The sequence below is a fragment of the Pristiophorus japonicus genome, chromosome 1, assembly GCF_044704955.1.
Source record: "Pristiophorus japonicus isolate sPriJap1 chromosome 1, sPriJap1.hap1, whole genome shotgun sequence".
Taxonomy (NCBI): domain Eukaryota; kingdom Metazoa; phylum Chordata; class Chondrichthyes; family Pristiophoridae; genus Pristiophorus; species Pristiophorus japonicus.
Window position 1 is genome coordinate 396,011,949 of NC_091977.1, and position 18,095 is coordinate 396,030,043.

Consider the following 18,095-nt stretch of genomic DNA (forward strand, 5'->3'; position numbering starts at 1 on the left):
ACAAAGACATGGTTGAGGGTTTCAGCGGAGAATGAGCTGAGGCAGGGGCAATATCGGGTGATATTACAGAGGTGGAAGTCGGCAGTCTTGGTGATGGAGCCTCCTCAAAGAGCTCTTGATGTTGGTCAAGGATAGCTACCTTTCTGCAATCTGTGTTGGCTGCTCCTAATTATTTTCTCTTCTTATAGATATTTAGTAATATACTTCTTTAATTAAAGATTCAAAAATTTGCCCTACCACAGAACATTAAACTAACCAGCCTATAATCACCTGGGTTAGCTCATTCTCACTTTCTGAAAACACTCACAAGTACTCTGGTACATATCCACTCTTAATAGAACACTGAAATATAATTTTGAGGGCCTTCACTGGATGTATTCACTGATGTCTTAGCATTTTGAATCTGTCACTGCAACCCTCAAATAGGCCTATCACACCTCTGGACTAGATTAGTCCCACAGTATCTATGCTGAACTCCCATCCTCCACCCTCCATAAACTCCAGCTCAGCTCTGCACCTAGTCTTTCTCACCCATCACTCGATCTTTATTAACCTACATTTACTCCTGGTCTCATAAACATTTCTGTTCTTGCGTTTAAATGCCTACATGGTTTCCCTATCTCTGTCACCTCCTCCAACCCTATAACATCGTCCCTCCCTCTTACCCCTCCCCTCACCCCCACCAGAAGTCTCCATTCCTTTAACTCCAAATTCCTTTGAATCCCATCCTTCATCCCTTCATTGGCGGCCATGGCGTTCGTAGCCTAGATTCCACTCTCCAGAATTTCCTACTTAAACCCTACCAGCTTCTCTTCCTCCCTCACCTCATTTAAAATACTCCTAATCATCCTATCTATGGCTATGCGTAAGTTATCCTCACGCCTCTGTGACGCGTTTTGAGACATTTTTCTACATTAAAGGCACTTTACAAATGTAAGTTGCTGCCTCAATGGAAAGGTGAAAGGGTAATAACAGAGATCCCAAGAATTATCAAAGGAAGGAGCAGGCCAATACTTAGTTTTTTTTGCTAACATAGTGGGCTCAAGATTGCCCAGGAGTTGCTCCGTTTTTTTTGGAGCAGCTTAATTTTTCTGGAGTATCTTAAAAATCCCCATTTTGCACATTCTGGTTGCGCCAGTGTAAGTGAGTTAGTTACGATTTTTTTAGTTTAGTTTAGTTTTTTTCAAAAGGTGGCATTACCAGCCACCTATGCCCGTTTTGGCCATTTAGGTCACTTTGGACAGCTAATAGTTACTCCAAACTAACTTAGGCCAGCGTATGTGGCCACTTGTGACCGCACAGAAAACCCTTGCGGAGAGTTAAGAAATCAGCGCAGGTAGGTACATCGGAGGCCAGCAGAACTTCATGACTTGACTAAAGAATGTGAATAGGATCAAACAGCTATACAGGACATCATATGACAAATTTAGCAAAGTTAATTTACTATACAACAGAAGCATTCATGGAAGCTTAAACTACAAAAATAAAAGTAGAGGCAAAATATATTTACATAATTTTTTCAAAATATCTAAATTAAAAATAGAAGTACCTCCTGCTCGTAATTCTTATGTTCTTATGTTCTCCCAGCCGTCTAAGCTCACCCACCATCATAGAAATATTTTACCCCATATAGCCAGGAAATTTACTGTTTGTTTTATGCTTTTAAATATTTTGAAAATTCAAGCAAAATTATTCCACAAAATCTAATGTTAAAGAACTGATGTATTTGAAAATATTTTCTATTAACTTGGTTAGGAAAGTATTTTCATCAACAGGGTTAAGGCAAGTCTTGAGTAAGCTCATTAAAATTACTGGCTACAGTTATCCTCCCACCGCCCACCCCCCACTCCCGGGATCAAAACTGCCCCCCCCACCAACCCCGATCAAAACTCTCCCCCCCAGATCAAAACTCTTCCCCCCCACCCTCCCCCCCACCCCGATCAAAACTCTTCCCCCAGCGCCCACCCCCTCACCCCTCCAGATCAAAACTCTCCCCGCTGGCCCTGGCTTGGGCCCCGCACCAACCTGTTTGTTGTGGCCTTCTAGCTCGGGAAGACAATGGGCCGGCCTGTGCGGGAGACCACTTGGCCCGGGATAGGGGTGGGACGACATTGGGTCCCATGCTGCAGCACGCACATAGAGGCTGGGGGCAGAAGCTACTGCGCATTCGCACACACTCCAACGCGCATGTGCAGAGCTGCCGGCACTGTTTCTGGCACAGGGCCCTAGCTCCGCCCCACAATCAACTGGCCATGCCATGCCAAGCCCCGGGAGAGGCAACACAGTGGCCAGAATCGGGGGAGAATTTTTAGGCACCGTTTTCAGCCCACAATGTTGGTGCATCTTTGGTGAGTGCGCCGAAAAAAGGGGTGAGCCAAATTTGAGCCCAGTAAAACTATATTTTTCAATCAAAAAAGGGAAAGCTTTGTTAGGCCTAATGTTCCCATGTACTTACCACTACAAGTACCAATACTTGAAGTCAGAGAATTTTTGTTTGCTGAAACATATACAGAAATAGCAATGAAACCAATTTTCATGTATTAAGGAAAAAAGCTACCCTGTATATTATGAAAATTTAAATTGCCGTAGATAAACATTTGCACAGCACAAAAGATACAGCCAAATAGATAACCTTCATAAGAACAGAATAACATGCATGACGCATGGGATGCAACAAACGAAATGGAAGTGAAACCAAAATGAACCAAAACAGGTTGTTACCCTGTTCATTAATAGTCGTGTGCGCAAACATCATGAAGGATTTATTCCCTTAAACAAGAACAAGATGTTTTTTGAAGACTGGATAATGAGTATCAAATTGCTTTGCTTTCAAACACACTTACAGTGAATTCCCATATTATAAGGAAAAATTCATGTTACTGAATTGATCAACAAATAGTGTTCTTCTTTCAGCATTTTTAAGCTTGTTATTTTTGTAATTTTGAATAATATAGCAACTGCTACAATGTGAGAAAAATATTCAAATCAAAAATGCTAAATAAAATAAGAAAAAGAGGTCAGCATCGTAAAATTTGCAGTAATAAAGTAAAATGTTTCTAACAAATACTTGAGGCAAGATTAAACCAACATTATTGCTGAAAGATCAGGCACTCCTGATATATTGAACTTCGATATTCCCACGTAACTCAGCGTTGGCCTGGTTCCAGTCACGAGAGTAAAACTGTATTGAATTTTGCTTCTATATATCAAAGTAATTTTGTGACTCCACTTTTCTTCAATAATTTGTCCTTGGTCAAGTCCTATTTTTCCACACTCTTCAGCTGACCACCTGTACCTGCAAGTATGTTTAAAACTGGCTCAGCTTTCCCCCCAGAAAATTAGTGGTAGCCATCACATGACTCTGCAGCACCAGTGTGCCACTCTACCACTTTCCTCTGTGATTTCTATTCAGTGCCCAGAGCCAGTCGTTGTGCAGAATAAACCACAAAGGGAAGTGATCAGAATAGTCAGCACTATTTTTTTATCATGGCTGGGTTCATCTGTTTGATTGAAGAATGCATTTGCAATTTTGCTACAAAGGAAATCTTGCCCCATAGTTTTTCCATTGATCCCTTCTGTATAAAGAGCAATTTATTCAGTTTTTGATACAATATAAGACAGAAAATGTGTCCAGGAACAACTAATTTTAGCAGCTGTTACATAATGTGGTGACTGAATCAGACTTTTCAGCCACAGCCACATGTTACTGGCCGCTTATGAAAAAATCACAACCCTTTGTTTCGAGAACAGACATCCATTATGTGAAAATAGATGTTGTTTGGCTAAAGTCACACATTTGTTGAAAAAAATTGGCTTATATGTGTTTGCAGTCTTCTGCAGTTTACAAATTATACTTTGTCACTGAAAACAAGGCTTTAAAACTAATAAATAATAGGCAGTTGTATACAATACACCCACAGAACATAAATTACAGTTTCAATAGCACAACATGTGAAGGAAAGAAAATTGGCACTATCCACTGTTGAGAGTATGTGCCAGGCTCTAATGGTTTAATACAGTAGCTGAGAATAATCTATCTTTGACTGGCCTCACAGCACAGCTGTTCGCCAGCTGCTTGCAAGTGGCTAGTGTTAAACATGTCTAGAAAAAGTTTTCTTTTTACCTCTGCCAACAGCATGGACAACTGATGGACCAAATCCTCGAATCTGAAATCCAAGTCCATCTGCAGAGTCTGGGATCTTTATTGTCCTGTTCAAAGAATAATTCATTTGCTAATTAATGCAGTTTTGTGGCGAACTAAATGAGATAGACATTTTTAAAAGAAACCATTTAAAACCGTTCTCCAGAAACCAAACCAGATAACTGCTTAATGTAAAACATCTGCATAGCAATACTCTAACTACTACAAATAATGTCTGCAAATGGGTTGACAGTACACTGAGATTCAAATGTATTTTCTCTTATGTTGTGAAGCTTCTTGTGCCCATTGTACATTTATCTGAGGCAAAGACAGAAAATGCTGGCAATGCACAGGTCAGTCAGCATCTCTGCAGGGAACAAACACGTTTACGTTTTGGCTGTCACCATTCTTCAGAGCTGAAAAGAGGCGAACAAGCATACAATGAGGAAAAGGGAGAAGGGGAAAATATATCCATATATATAAATAAAAATTGAGAGGAATCATCTCTGTAATAGATCATCTTGGTCAAGTAATGGATGGAAGCAATGCGATATTAAAGGAACAAATTATATCTAAATAGATAAGGAAGTGCAGGCCTGGGAAAGTAGAAGCAACAGGAAAGATGGAAAACCTGGAGGTCTGGTATGATATTAAAACGTGTTTAAAAATAAGAATATAACTAAGGTCTTAAGTTACTAAAGTCAATTCAGACCAGAGGATTACAAGGTGCCTAACACAAAGATGAAATATTATTCTCAAAATTTGTGTTGAGCTTCATTGGAACAGTGTATGAGGCCAAGGACAGAGGTGACGATGGTATTTGCTATTTCGTAAGGATAGGCAGAAAGGAATAGGAGGTGGGGTAGCTCTGTTAATCAAGGATGAGGTCAGTGCAGTAATAAGAAATGATATTGGCTCAGAAGATCAAGGTGTAGAATCAGTTTGGGTGGAAAAAAGAAGTAATAAGGGAAATAAGTCACTGGTGAGAGTGGGCTACAGGCCCCCAAACAGTAGCCACACTATAGGACAGAGTATAAATCAAGAAATAATAGAGGTTTGTAAGAAAGGTACAGCAATAATCATGGACGATTTTAATCTTCATATAGATTGGACAAATCAAATTAGCAATGGTAACCTTGAGGAAGAGTTCATAGAGTGTATGCGGGATGGTTTCTTGGAACAAAACATTGTGAAATCAATCAGGGAGCAAACTATTTTAGATCTGATAATGTGTAACGAATCTGGATTATTTAATGATCTAGTAGTGAAGGATCCTCTTGGGAAGAGTGAGCATAACATGATAGAATTTCAAATTTAGTTTGAGGGTGAGAAAGCCAGGTCTCAAACTAGTGTCCTGAACTTAAGTAAATGTAATTACAAAGGTATGAAAGCAGAGTTGGTTAAAGTGGACTGGGAAAATATATTAAAGGGTAAGACTGTAGAAATGCAGTGGCAAATATTTAAGGATCAGCAAAGATTTATTCCAGTAAGAAATAATGATGCTAAGAGAAAGATGAACCATTCCTGGCTAACGAAGGAAGTAAAGGATGTTATCAAATTGAAAACAAAGGCATACAATATTGCGAAGGACAGTGTAAGGCCAGAGGATTGGGAAAATTTTAGAAACCAGCAAAGGATGACTAAAAAAATTATAAAGACAGAGAAGATAAAATATGAGAATAAACTAGCAAGAAAGATAAAAACAGACAGTAAGAGCTTCTATAGGTATATAAAAAGGAAACGAGTAACTAAAGTAAACTTTAGTCCCTTAGAGGATAGGACTGGAGAATTAATAATGAGAAACAGGGAAATATTTTGTATTGGTCTTCACGGTAAAGGACACTAAAAACATCCCAATAATTCAGAATCAAGGAGCTATTGCGGGTGGGGGGCGAATTAAACCGATCACTATCACTAGAGATAAAGCACTAGGCAAACAAATGGGACTAAAGGTGATAAGTCCCCTGGACCTGATGACATGTATCCAAGTGTCTTAAAAGAAGTGGCTGCAGAGATCGTGGATGCATTGGTTGTAATCTACCAAAATTCCCCGAATTCCAGAGAGGTTCCAGCAGACTGGAAAACCGCAGATGTCACACTCTATTTAAGAAAGGAGGGAAACAGAAAGCAGGAAACTATAAACTAGTTAGCCTAACATCTGTCATTGGGAAAATGCTGGAGTCCATCATTAAGGAAGTAGTAGCAGGACATTTAGAAAATGATAAATGATAATGCAGTCAAGCAGAGTCAGCATGGTTTTATGAAATGTAAATCATGTTTGACAAATCTGCTGGAGTTCTTTGAAGATGTAACGAGCAGAGTGGATAAAGGAGAACCAGTTGATGTCATATATTTGGATTTCCAGAAATCATTCGATAAGGTGCCACACAAAAGGTTACTTACACAAGTGGGTAATATATTAATGTGGATAGAGGATTGGCTAACTAACAGAAAACAGAGAGTCGGGATAAATGGGTCATTTTCAGGTTGGCAAACTATAACTAGAGGGGTGCCACAGGGATTAGTGCTCGGGCCTCAACTATTTACAATTTATATTAATGATTTGGATGAAAGGAACGAGTGTAACGTAGCCAAATATGCTGTTGATACAAAGATAGGTGGGAAAGCAAGTTGTGAGGATGACACAAAGAATCTACAAAGAGATATAGATAGGCTCAATGAGTGGGCACAAATTTGGCAGATGGACTATCATGTGGGAAAATGTGAGGTTATCTGCTTTAATAGGAAAAATAAAAAAGCAAATTACTATTAAGTGGGGAGAGATTGCAAAATACTGCTGTACAGAGGGATCTGGGGGTTGCACATAATACACAAAATGTTAACATGCAGGTACAGCATGTAATCAGGAAGGCAAATGGAATGCTGGCCTTTATTGCAAAGGGGATGGAGTATAAAAGTAGGTAAGTCCTGCTCCAACTCAACAGGGCGTTGGTAAGACCACATCTGGAGCACTGCGAACAGTTTTGGTCTCCTTATTTAAGGAAGGATATACTTGCACGAGGTTGATTCCTGAGATGAAGGGGTTGTCATATGAAGATAGGTTGAGCAGGTTGGGCCTATACTTCTTGGAGTTTAGAAGAATGAGAGGTGATCTTATTGAAACATAAGATTCTGAAGGGGATTGACAGGGTAGATGCAGAGAGGATGTTTCCCTTCATGGAGGAATCTAGAACGAGGGGCCATAGTTTCAGAATTTAAAACCATTTGAAACAGAAATGAGGAGGAATTTCTTCTCTCAGAGGGTCATGAATCTTTGGAATTCTCTACCCAGAAAGCTGTGGAGGCTGGGTCTTTGAATATATTTAAGGTGGAGATCGACAGATTTTTGAATGATAAGGGAGTCAAGGATTATGGGGAGTGGGCGGGGAAGTGGAGTTGAGACCAGGATCAGATCAGCCATGATCTTATTTAATAGCGGAGTAGACGCGAGGGGCCAAGGCCTACTCCTGCTCCTATTTTTATGTTCTTATGTGAGAGTGGGAATAGGAGGGATAATTGAAGTGGTGAGCCCACAGATGGTTTGAGATCTCCTACTTGCGGACAGAACAGGGGTATTTGGCAAAGTGGTGACCTAATCTACATTTGGTTTGCCCAATGTAGAGAGGACTGCACTCTGAGCAGCAAATACCATAGACTAGATTGGAGGTAGTACATGTAAATTGCTGCCTCACACAGAAGAAATATTTGGGGTCATGAGCAATGATGTGGGAGGAGGTGAATGGGTGGGTGTTGCATCTCCTGCGTTTGTACTGAAAAATGCTGAGGCTGGGCAGCTGCAAGTAGGAGTGGTGAAAGGGTAATACAGGGTGTCATGAAAGTATAATGGGCACACAAGTGGGTGCGGTAGCGGTTGGGAAGCTGAGCCCCCTGGGGACAGTCATGGTATGTTCATTCCCTTTCCCTCTTATTTGAGACCATTTACCTCTGAAACCACATGCTTTTCCCACTTTACATATAAATGTCCTATGTCACCTCTTTCTTCCCTTCCTGCCCCCTCCCCTACTGCTAACTACACTTCTGTCACTTTGGGCTTACAGATGTTGAGCCAGAAGTGCAACAGCCTGTCAGTGAGGTGTCCACCTCCAACAACGGGGAGACGAGGAGGAAGCGACGACAGTGTTGCGGCAGGATCCATCCGCTGCAGACAGTGGGGGCGCACCTCCGTGGACGAATCGATCTTCCTGGGGTTTGACGAGCCTGAGGATCCTGGACCCAGTGGCCTGCAGCAACGCCCAGTGTGAAGGGAAGCTCAGGGGCCAGCTCACCGGAGAGTGAGTCGGCGCCTGAGTCCTGCTGAGCCTGACTCAGATATGGAACTAGATTTGGAGAGTCTCAGGCAATGCTTCGCGAGCTTATGGGTGCATTGGCAAGGGTCCCACAGAGCATGGATGCACTTGCTGTGAGTTTGGGGGAGGTCACCTCAAGCATTGCCCGTGCCTCTGAGGATTCTATCGAGCCCATCCTTGGCCAGTACCAAAGGATGTTGGAGTGACCGTGGGGATGCAGAGGTGATGGTGCGTGCCATGGCTTACAGAGCAGCAGCTATCACAGCACAGGCCAAAGCTATGCAAGGCTTTCATGATGTGATGCAGTCACTGGTTGCGGATGCAGCAATGAGCAGCATATTGCGACACGCTGTAAATATCCCCTGCTGTAGACTGGAAGGAGCCAGAGGCATAGAAAATGAGCGCCACAGTGACCTTTACTGCAATGGACAGCGAAGTCCTGGTCCCAATATCAGCCTCTAGATCTGGTTGCAGGAGATGGCATAGCTCAGTGACTACCTCCTTGTGGAACTGAAGCCTTCTAACCCACTGTGCCCCAGACATGTCTAGGTATGATGAGTGCTCCAGATAAACCCATGGGCAGTAAGGCCTCCTGCCCCGACGTCTACGGGGTCTCCTCATTCGTGACCCCACATTCCCAATCTCGCTTCTCTGTAAACGCCACCTACTAATTGCTTGGAGGAGGCGAAGATGGCATGTTAGCACTGCACCCATCTAAATCCACACCTCAAATCACGACTTAACTGTAACTTTGAAGACAAACTGCTTGAGCAATCCCAGAGATACACGCACTGTGCTATGTGGAAACGTAGCACTCACTGTGGCATCTGAGTAACCCGGTTGCTCATCCCTTTAAATAAGCTCCCGGCATCGCCCCAAAGTAGCTGGGACTGGCTGCTTTCTCTGGCGTGTTCAGCGGCTGTCACTAAGTGAGGCATACAAACCGAAATTCAGGTCCGGGATGCTAGCGTGGCATTGCACGCGTACTGACGTCATGATCTGGCTAGCATTAGACGCCGCGATAACTGTTACCGCTGCCGGTAAAAGCCAACCAATGTTTACAGGCTCCGCTAAAATCTCCATGGCTGGGTGTTAAGCCACTCCGAGGCACTATCGGGAGGCGATACCCAACCGAATTTCTTGCCCTAATCTTTAATATAAATTGTCAGCAACAGTGGTCCCAGCACTGATCCTTATGGAACACCACTACCCACCTTCTGCCACTCTAAATAACTACCCTTTACCCCTACACTCTGCTTTCTGTCTTGAAGCCAGCTAGCTATCCATTCTGCTACTTGTCCCCTGACTCGCCATTTTCTGACCTTGTTCATCAGTCTATTATGGGATACCTTTTCAAAGGCTTTTGAAAATCTAGATAAATTACATCTATTGCATTACTCTTGTCCACTCTCTCTGTTACCTCTTCAAAAAATTAAATGAGTTTGGTCAAGCAAGGCTTTCCCTTTTTCAAATCCATACTGACTATTCATTATTATACTTTTGGTTTCTATGTTCTTCTATTTTGTCCTTTAGTAGGGATTCCATTATTTTTCCTATCACCGATGTTAAGTTGACTGGTCGATAGTTCCCTGGACATGTTTTATCTCCCTTCTTAAATATAGGTATTTGTTGTGATCGTAACACAGATGAGACTGCACACAGGGAGGTTAAAGTAACAGTGACCTCAGTCTTTATTAAGACACTCCAGAGTGAGTAACAGGCCTTAGGGGCTGGCTTATATACAGTGCTCCCAAAGGATGCTGGGATCCCTTGGGACTTCAGGGGATTCGCTCCCTGGTGGCGGAACATGGGAGTGCATACTTTACAGATACACAACATCACTCCCCCCCAAAGTCAAAGTGAAAACTATTTACAAGGTGAGGCGGTCGGGAGCCTTTCTTTCCCTGGTGACCGTCTCGGTACAAATGTCTGTTCTGGTGTGTTGGCTGTGCCCTCGCTGGGCTGGCGTGTTGTTGGCCCTGCAAGACTGCTGGGTGAGCCCATTGATGGGCGTGATGGGTTCGATTTCCTGGTCCGTCGTGGTGTCGTTGATCCTTTGGGTGTGTGTTGTGGGCTCGAAAAAGTTGGTGTCTGCTGTGGGTTGTTCAGGGCAGTCTGTGAACCGCAGCCTCGTTTGGTCCAGGTGCTTTCTGCAAATTTGTCCATTGTCTAGTTTGACTACAAACACCGTACTCCCTTCTTTAACGATCACCGTGCCCACGATCCACTTGGGACCATGTCCATAGTTTAACACGTACGCAGGGTCATTCAGATCAATTTCCCGTGACACAGTGGCGCAACCATTGTTTACATTTTGTTGCTGCCGCCTGCTCTCTACCTGATCATGCAGGTTGGGGTGAACCAGCAAGAGTCTGGTTTTAAATGTCCTTTTCATGAGTAGCTCAGCCGGGGGCAACCCTGTGAGCGAGTGCGGTCTCATGAGGTAGCTGAGCAGTACTCGGGACAGGCGGGTTTGGAGTGAGCCTTCTGTGACTCGTTTGAGGCTCTGTTTGATGGTTTGTACTGCCCGCTCTGCCTGCCCATTGGAGGCTGGTTTAAACGGGGTCGAGGTAACATGTTTGATCCCATTGTAGGTCATGAATTCTTTAAATTCGGCACTGGTGAAACATGGCCCATTGTCACTGACCAGTATGTCAGGCAGGCCATGGGTGGCAAACATGGCCCTCAAGCTTTCAATGGTGGCGGTGGCGGTGCTTCCCGACATTATTTCACATTCAATCCATTTTGAAAAAGCATCCACCACCACCAGGAACATTTTACCGAGAGACGGGCCCGCATAGTCGACATGGATCCTCGACCATGGTCTGGAGGGCCAGGACCACAAACTTAGTGGTGCCTCTCTGGGCGCATTGCTCAACTGAGCACACACACGGCATTGCCGTACACAAGACTCTAAGTCAGAGTCGATACCGGGCCACCACACGTGGGATCTTGCTATCACTTTCATCATTACTATACCCGGGTGTGTGCTGTGGAGATCCGAGATGAACGTCTCCCTGCCCTTTTTGGGTAGCACTACGCGGTTACCCCACAACAGGCAGGCTGCCTGAATGGACAGCTCGTCCTTTTGCCGCTGGAATAGCTTGATTAGCTCTTGCATTTCAACGGGGATGCTGGCCCAGCTCCCATAAGGTACACAGTTTTTTACTAGGGACAGTAGAGGATCTTGGCTGGTCCAAGTCCTAATCCAGCGGGCCGTGACAGGTGATTTATCATTTTCAAACGCTTCCATCAACAAGTCTGCGGGCTGCGCCACCATCAACAAGTGTGCAGGCTGCGCCATTTCCACCTCCGTGGTGGGCAGTGATAGCCGACTGAGAGCATCCTCACAGTTCTCGGTGCCTGGCCTGTGACGGATGGTATAGTTATACACTGATAGCGCGAGTGCCCACCTTTGTATGTGGGCTGAGGCATTAGTATTTATCCCCTTGTTTTCAGCGAACAGGGATATGAGGGACTTGTGATCAGTTTCCAGCTCAAATTTGAGGCCAAACAGGTACTGATGCATTTTCTTTACCACAAACACACATGCTAATGCCTCTTTCTCAATCATGCTATAGGTCCTCTCAGCCTTAGACAAGCTCCTGGAGGCATAGGCGACAGGTTGCAACTTCCCCGCAACGTTAGCTTGTTGTAACACACACCCGACTCCGTAATACGACGTACCACGTGCTAACACAAGTCTTTTACACGCATAAAATGTTTCTGGCTTTCTCAAAAGCAATTACTTGGTTTTTTTGCCCATACCCAGTTCTCACCTTTACGCAATAACACATGTAGGGGCTCGAAGAGGGTGCTTAACCCCGGTAGGAAGTTACCAAAATAGTTGAGGAGTCCCAGGAATGACCACAGCTCCGTGATGTTCTGTGGCCTGGGCGCGTTCCTGATAGCCTCTGTCTTGGGGTCTGTGGGCCGAATACCATCCGCCACGATCTTTCTCCCCAAAAGCTCCACTTCTGTTGCCATGAAGATGCATTTCAACCTCTTCAGCCGCAGCCCTACGCGATCCAGTCGCTGGAGGACCTCCTCCAGGTTTAGTAAGTGCTCGATGGTGTCCCGCCCTGTGACCAATATGTTGTCCTGAAAAACCACCGTACGTGGTACTGACTTGAGTAGGCTCTCCATGTTTCTCTGGAAGATCGCTGCAGCCGACCGAATTCCAAATGGGCATCTGTTGTAGATGAACAGTCCCTTGTACGTGTTGATGCAGGTGAGGCCCTTCGAAGACTCCTCCAGCTCCTGCGTCATGTAGGCCGAAGTCAGGGCAAGCTTGGTGAACGTCTTGCCTCCTGCCAGCGTCGCAAATAGGTCGTCTGCATTAGCTAGCGGCTATTGGTCCTGTAGCGAGAAACGATTAACAGTTACTTTATAATCGCCCCAAATCCTGACCGTGCCATCACTTTTGAGTACTGGAACAATCGGGCTGGCTCACTCGCTGAATTGAACTCGGGAGATGATGCCATCGCGTTGCTGCCTGTCCAGCTTGATTTCCACTCTCTCCCTCATCATGTGAGGTACCGCTCGCGCCTTGTGGTGAATGGGTCGTGCCTCTGGGACCAAATGGATCCGCACCTTCGCCCCTGAAAAGTTTCCAATGCCTGACTCAAAAAGGGAAGGAAATTTGTTTAGAACCTGGGTACATAAGGCCTCATCGACATGTGATAGCGCTCGGATGTCATCCCAGTTGCAGCGGATTTTGTCCAGCCGGCTCCTTCCAAGTAATGTGGGGCCATCGCCCGGGACAATCCAGAGTGGCAGTTCATGCACCGTGCCCTCGTAGGTGACCTTGACCATGGCGCTGCCCAGACAGTGATAAGCTCTTTGGTGTACATTCCCAGTTTTGTGTGGATGGGGCTCAGGGCTGGTCTGAATGCCTTGTTGCACCAGTCTCTCAAACATCTTTTTACTCATGATGGATTGGCTAGCGCCAGTGTCCAGTTCCATGGCTACGGGTAAGCCATTCAATTTTACGTTTAGCATTATAGGTGGACATTTTGTTGAAAATGTGTGCACTCCGTGTACTTCAGCATCTGCCTCCTCTCTCTGAGGCTCGAAATTGCTTTAATCCACCATGGACCGATCTTCCTCTGCCACATGGTGGTTAGCAGGTTTTGCAGAGCTTGCAGCTCATCTGCAAGCTCGTTGGATGTGCCCCATTGTTCCACAGCTCTTGCAAACATACCCTTTGAAGCAGCATGAATAGGCTGAATGGAAGCCTCCACAATGCCAACAAGGTGTGAATTGCCTTGCATTCATCCTTTGTTGCGGATTCTTAATCATCTGGGTCACCTGAGGCCTGCTGGCAGTTGCAGACTCATGGTTTCTGCCCTGTACATTTCTGCTCGCAAACACAGTTCCAGTTAATTTATGAACATTGCTAGTACTTGTGTGCTGAGAGATTTCTTTGGTGTTATCACTGGTGGACATAAATGCCTGTGCTATCGCAATGGCCTTGCTGAGGGTCGGTGTCTCTACAGTCAAAAGTTTTCATAGGATGGTCTCGTGGCCAATGCCCTGTACAAAAAAGTCTCTGAACATTTGCTCCAGGTAGCCATCAAACTCACATTGTCCTGCAAGTCACCTTAGCTCAGCGACGTAGCTCGCCACTTCCTGACCTTTAGATCGCTGGCACGTGTAGAACCGATACCTCGCCATCAGCACGCTCTCCCTCGGGTTAAGATGCTCCCGAACCAGTGTACACAGCTCCTCATACGACTTATCTGTGGGTTTCACCGGAGCCAGAATATTCTTCATGAGGCTGTAGGTCGGTGCCCTGCAGACTGTGAGGAGGACCGCTCTCCTGTTTGCAGCGCTTCCTTCTCCGTCCAGCTCGTTGGCTACAAAATACTGGTCTAACTGTTCAACATAGGCTTCCCAGTCCTCACCCTCCGAGAACTTCTCCAGGATGCCCACAGTTTGCTGCATCTTTGCGTTGGATTCGTGTACTCGTCGCCAGTTATTGTGTTCCTAGCACAGATGAGACTGCACACAGGGAGGTTAAAGTAACAGTGACCTCAGTCTTTAATAATACACTCCAGTGTGAGTAAGAGGCCTTAGGGGTCGGCTTATATACAGTGCTCCCAAGGGATGCTGGGATCCCTTGGGACTTCAGGGGTTGCGCTCCCTGGTGGCGGAACATGGGAGTGCATGCTTTACAGATACACAATAGTATTAAATTAGCTATCCACCAGTCCTCTGGCAATGCACCTTTTTTTAACTAATTATAAAGTATGTGTAGTAATGCCTCTTCTCTAGATTCTTTTAAAATGCGTGGATGTAATCTGTCCAGACTAGGGGCTGGAATTTGATCACCATATCTGCCCAGTTTCTCGGCAGTATTCCTATTTTTTTGTTGAAAAGCACCCGGTCCAAATTTCGCCAAAGTGTTCCGCCAGCGGTTTCGAAATACCGCTGGGGAGCGGACCGGCGGCATGCAACACTGAAAAATCTACCACCGCCTGAGTTGGTGGTAGCGGTGGTCCGTAGTTGGTGAAAAAAATATTGCCCAGGAGAAACGAGCCGGAGCAGCGACGGTCGGTATGAAACCTGCAAAAAAAGGTCAGTGGAAGGTTTTTATATTCTTTTGCAGCGATTCACTCCATAAGGGTCCTACGAATATTTTGCAATTTTTGTTTTTTTGTTTTTTGGAAAAATATTTTTTGTGTTTTCCTCTAGGCCTAACTTGCAGCCTTGGACTAAATTTTGAGTAAGTACCGTCCAATTTTACCAGGGTCGCGTTTTCCACCGAGAACACGCGTGGAAGACCGATTTTTCCCGCCGGGCGAAATTTTTTTCCATTTTTTGATCAATTTTCTGCCGGCTTTAATTTAATAATCTTTGCGGTTTTTTGGGCAGCAATCTGGCAGTGGTGGTTTTTGACCAAATTCTAGCCCTAGGTGTTTTGTCCTCTGAGTTTGATTAGTTTATTTAATATAAATCCTCTTTTTATTTCAAATGCATTTATCCCAATACTAATCTCATCATCTGATATCATGTTCTATCTCTCTGGTAAATACGGAAGCAAAGTAATTATTTAATATTTCTGCTATCTCTCTATCGCTGCCTGTGATATTATCCTGTCTATCCCTTTAGTAGCCCTATTCCCATCCCGACCTTCATTTTTGTAATTTATGTAATTAATATTTTACTAATTTGTTTTATGTTCCTTGATAATTTAATTTATAATTTATGTGGGATAGGCAGATGTGGGAGTTGATGGGCTTGCAATAGATGTTAGTGGAAAGACAATTGCCAGACATAGGGAAAATTCTCAAGAGCAGAGTGGGTGTAAGTAGCAGCAGCAAACAGTCATCAATATAATAGCTTTTCCCCTCCAATGGTGATCCCCAGTCCTGTTTCCCAAACTCACTCCTCAAAATCTTCCATTCTAAAGTTGAACAATTCTTTTGTAGTCATTCTTTTCCCTCATAAGCTCAAGATAAATCTTCATCATATTGTGGTCCCTTTTCCCAAGGTGTTCTCTGACTCTGATCATTTCCGAGTTATTACCATAAAGTACAGAAGGAGGCCATTTTGCCTATTGAGTCTGTGTCGGAACTTTCAAAGAGCAATCTAGTTAGTCCCACTCTTATCAGAGGTGGTTATTTTCTCTTCCTTGCACCTACAGAATGCTCAGTTCCCAGGTGTAGTAAAGAGGACGTAGGGGTGGCGAATCGTGATGTCAGATATGCACCCCCGCAATGCTGTCTTCAATTTCTGGGGGGGTTCCCAAAATAGGTGGGATGGTGACTGCAGCTACAGGATGCAGAAGCCCACTACTGGCACTTAAATGAATCAGGAGAGGACACGCATAGCCATCCCATCTCACTTTCTTCTGAGTGTGCCCATCCAAAACAGAAAAGCAATTGGAACATCTGGCAGCAGCACTCGCATTGGGATCCTGGGCCGGCTGGACGGTCTATGGGGATTTCAAGAGCACCTGTAACATGCACAGATGCAGAAAGCATGTTGAATTCCTACCCCATCCCCCACCAGGCCCCCCAGGAGTCTGATGGCCAGAACTGCAGATGCAAATCTCTCCTGTTTCCATCCCTCCCCCACCCCCATCATAAGTCAAGGTCCTGCCATGATACGAGTAATGCAAATGGCACAAATAGGAAGTTTGAGTGAACTACTTCATCTGCAAATCCAGAGCACCTCTGGGACACCTGTCTGGAGCCCAGTGGAGGGCCAAAGAGGAAAATTAGTATTCATATAACGTAGTTTGAGGTATCCATTTCCCTCACTCCCTGGACTGATGTATTTGTTTTGCCATTATTTCCTCCGTGGTCACATCCTGATACTGTGATTTATTTAAAGAATACTTCCAAACTGAAGAAAATTTTCCATTTGCTAAACTATGCAGAATGTATGATTATTATTTGATTCTATGCAAATACTAACAAATACATTTCAGTTTATATTACATATTTATTAAGCACTAGAATAGATTTGAAAAACTTTCCTATTAAATGCAGAAAAGAAAATAATTATACTAGGTTCCTGCCAGCGTGTTTTTTTATAATATTATTGGGGAAAGTGATATATCATTGCAAAAACAGTTAAAAAAAATAACAATTGTGAGTTTAGGGGAAAACAGGAGAAGCATAGAGCAGCAGTTACATTTACGTCAGGTGTGCTAACACTTCAATGACCAGGTGATGTCCATTGCAATGATAGAAGTGGAAGTGGTCATATAGAATGATAGGAATTGTAAGAAATCACTTGCCCTTAATATCATGCTTCTTTTAAGAAGACTATTGCACTGAAATAAAATGGAAACAAATAACATATCTAAACTAATCACAATGATTGTCCAGGATAAGACTTATCGTGGCATTATGTACAATGTTCAATGGAAAAATACCTCCTGTCCTGTGTTCAATTTCAAACAGAATTATTGCTGCTGAGCAAAATTATTTGTTTTTGTCAGGAGTAAATTATCATATTGTTTTCTCTAGGGTGGGTCGTCTCTTGTACAAGCAAGTAAGTTGGGCAGCTAATTGGATCGCAGACATTGGCCAATGTCAGATTTAACTGGCTACAAGTTGGCTCATGGGAGCACGTCAGGAATCACTCTCCTTAATTTATCTTCTGCTACAAATGTTCTCCCTTGGAAACAGCTCAGATCATAAGCATTGTGGGTGCAAGCTTACAAACCACCATTCCATAGTGTTACTCATTTGTGCTCCAAAAAGCTACATAAATTTAAAAATAATCATGAACTCCGGGAATTTTTTTGGCCAGCTGGTGGTTATGCGAAACAGTTGGCCTTCAGCCCTGCTGCACCCTAAAAGGAGAAAAAAAATCTTGAGATCCCGTGAGGTCGTTGGCAAGCATCGTCTGGGGGAAGTTACAGAGAACGGCACAGAAGGCTTTATGACATTACTTCCATATCACTTACGTGAAATTAAATACTTCTGCCAGTTTCTGATTGGAGTTTCCCAGGAAATTCAAGCACGTAGGAGGCAGAGACCCAGCATTACAGGTCTCTGTTACTATTTCCTCTGGTACATTGGGAACTGGCACACATGGAGTTAGAAAGTGGAAGATCAGCCCTGATGTTTCTTCACATAGTCTCTGCATGTTCAATACTTTCAGCCGAGCAGCAGGAGCAGCTCTGAACA

At 44.1% G+C, this 18,095-nt stretch overlaps 1 protein-coding gene across 1 annotated transcript in view; it reads right to left on the reverse strand.

The window, feature by feature from the left end:
• The window catches only part of prex2 (phosphatidylinositol-3,4,5-trisphosphate-dependent Rac exchange factor 2), a 910,511-nt gene that overhangs the window by 550,040 nt on the left and 342,376 nt on the right, over window positions 1-18,095 (reverse strand). Inside the window, exon 19 of the mRNA XM_070891336.1 lies at window positions 4,124-4,209. Within this exon, the coding sequence (XP_070747437.1) occupies window positions 4,124-4,209 (86 nt within the window). The remainder of the gene's footprint in view (window positions 1-4,123; window positions 4,210-18,095) is intronic.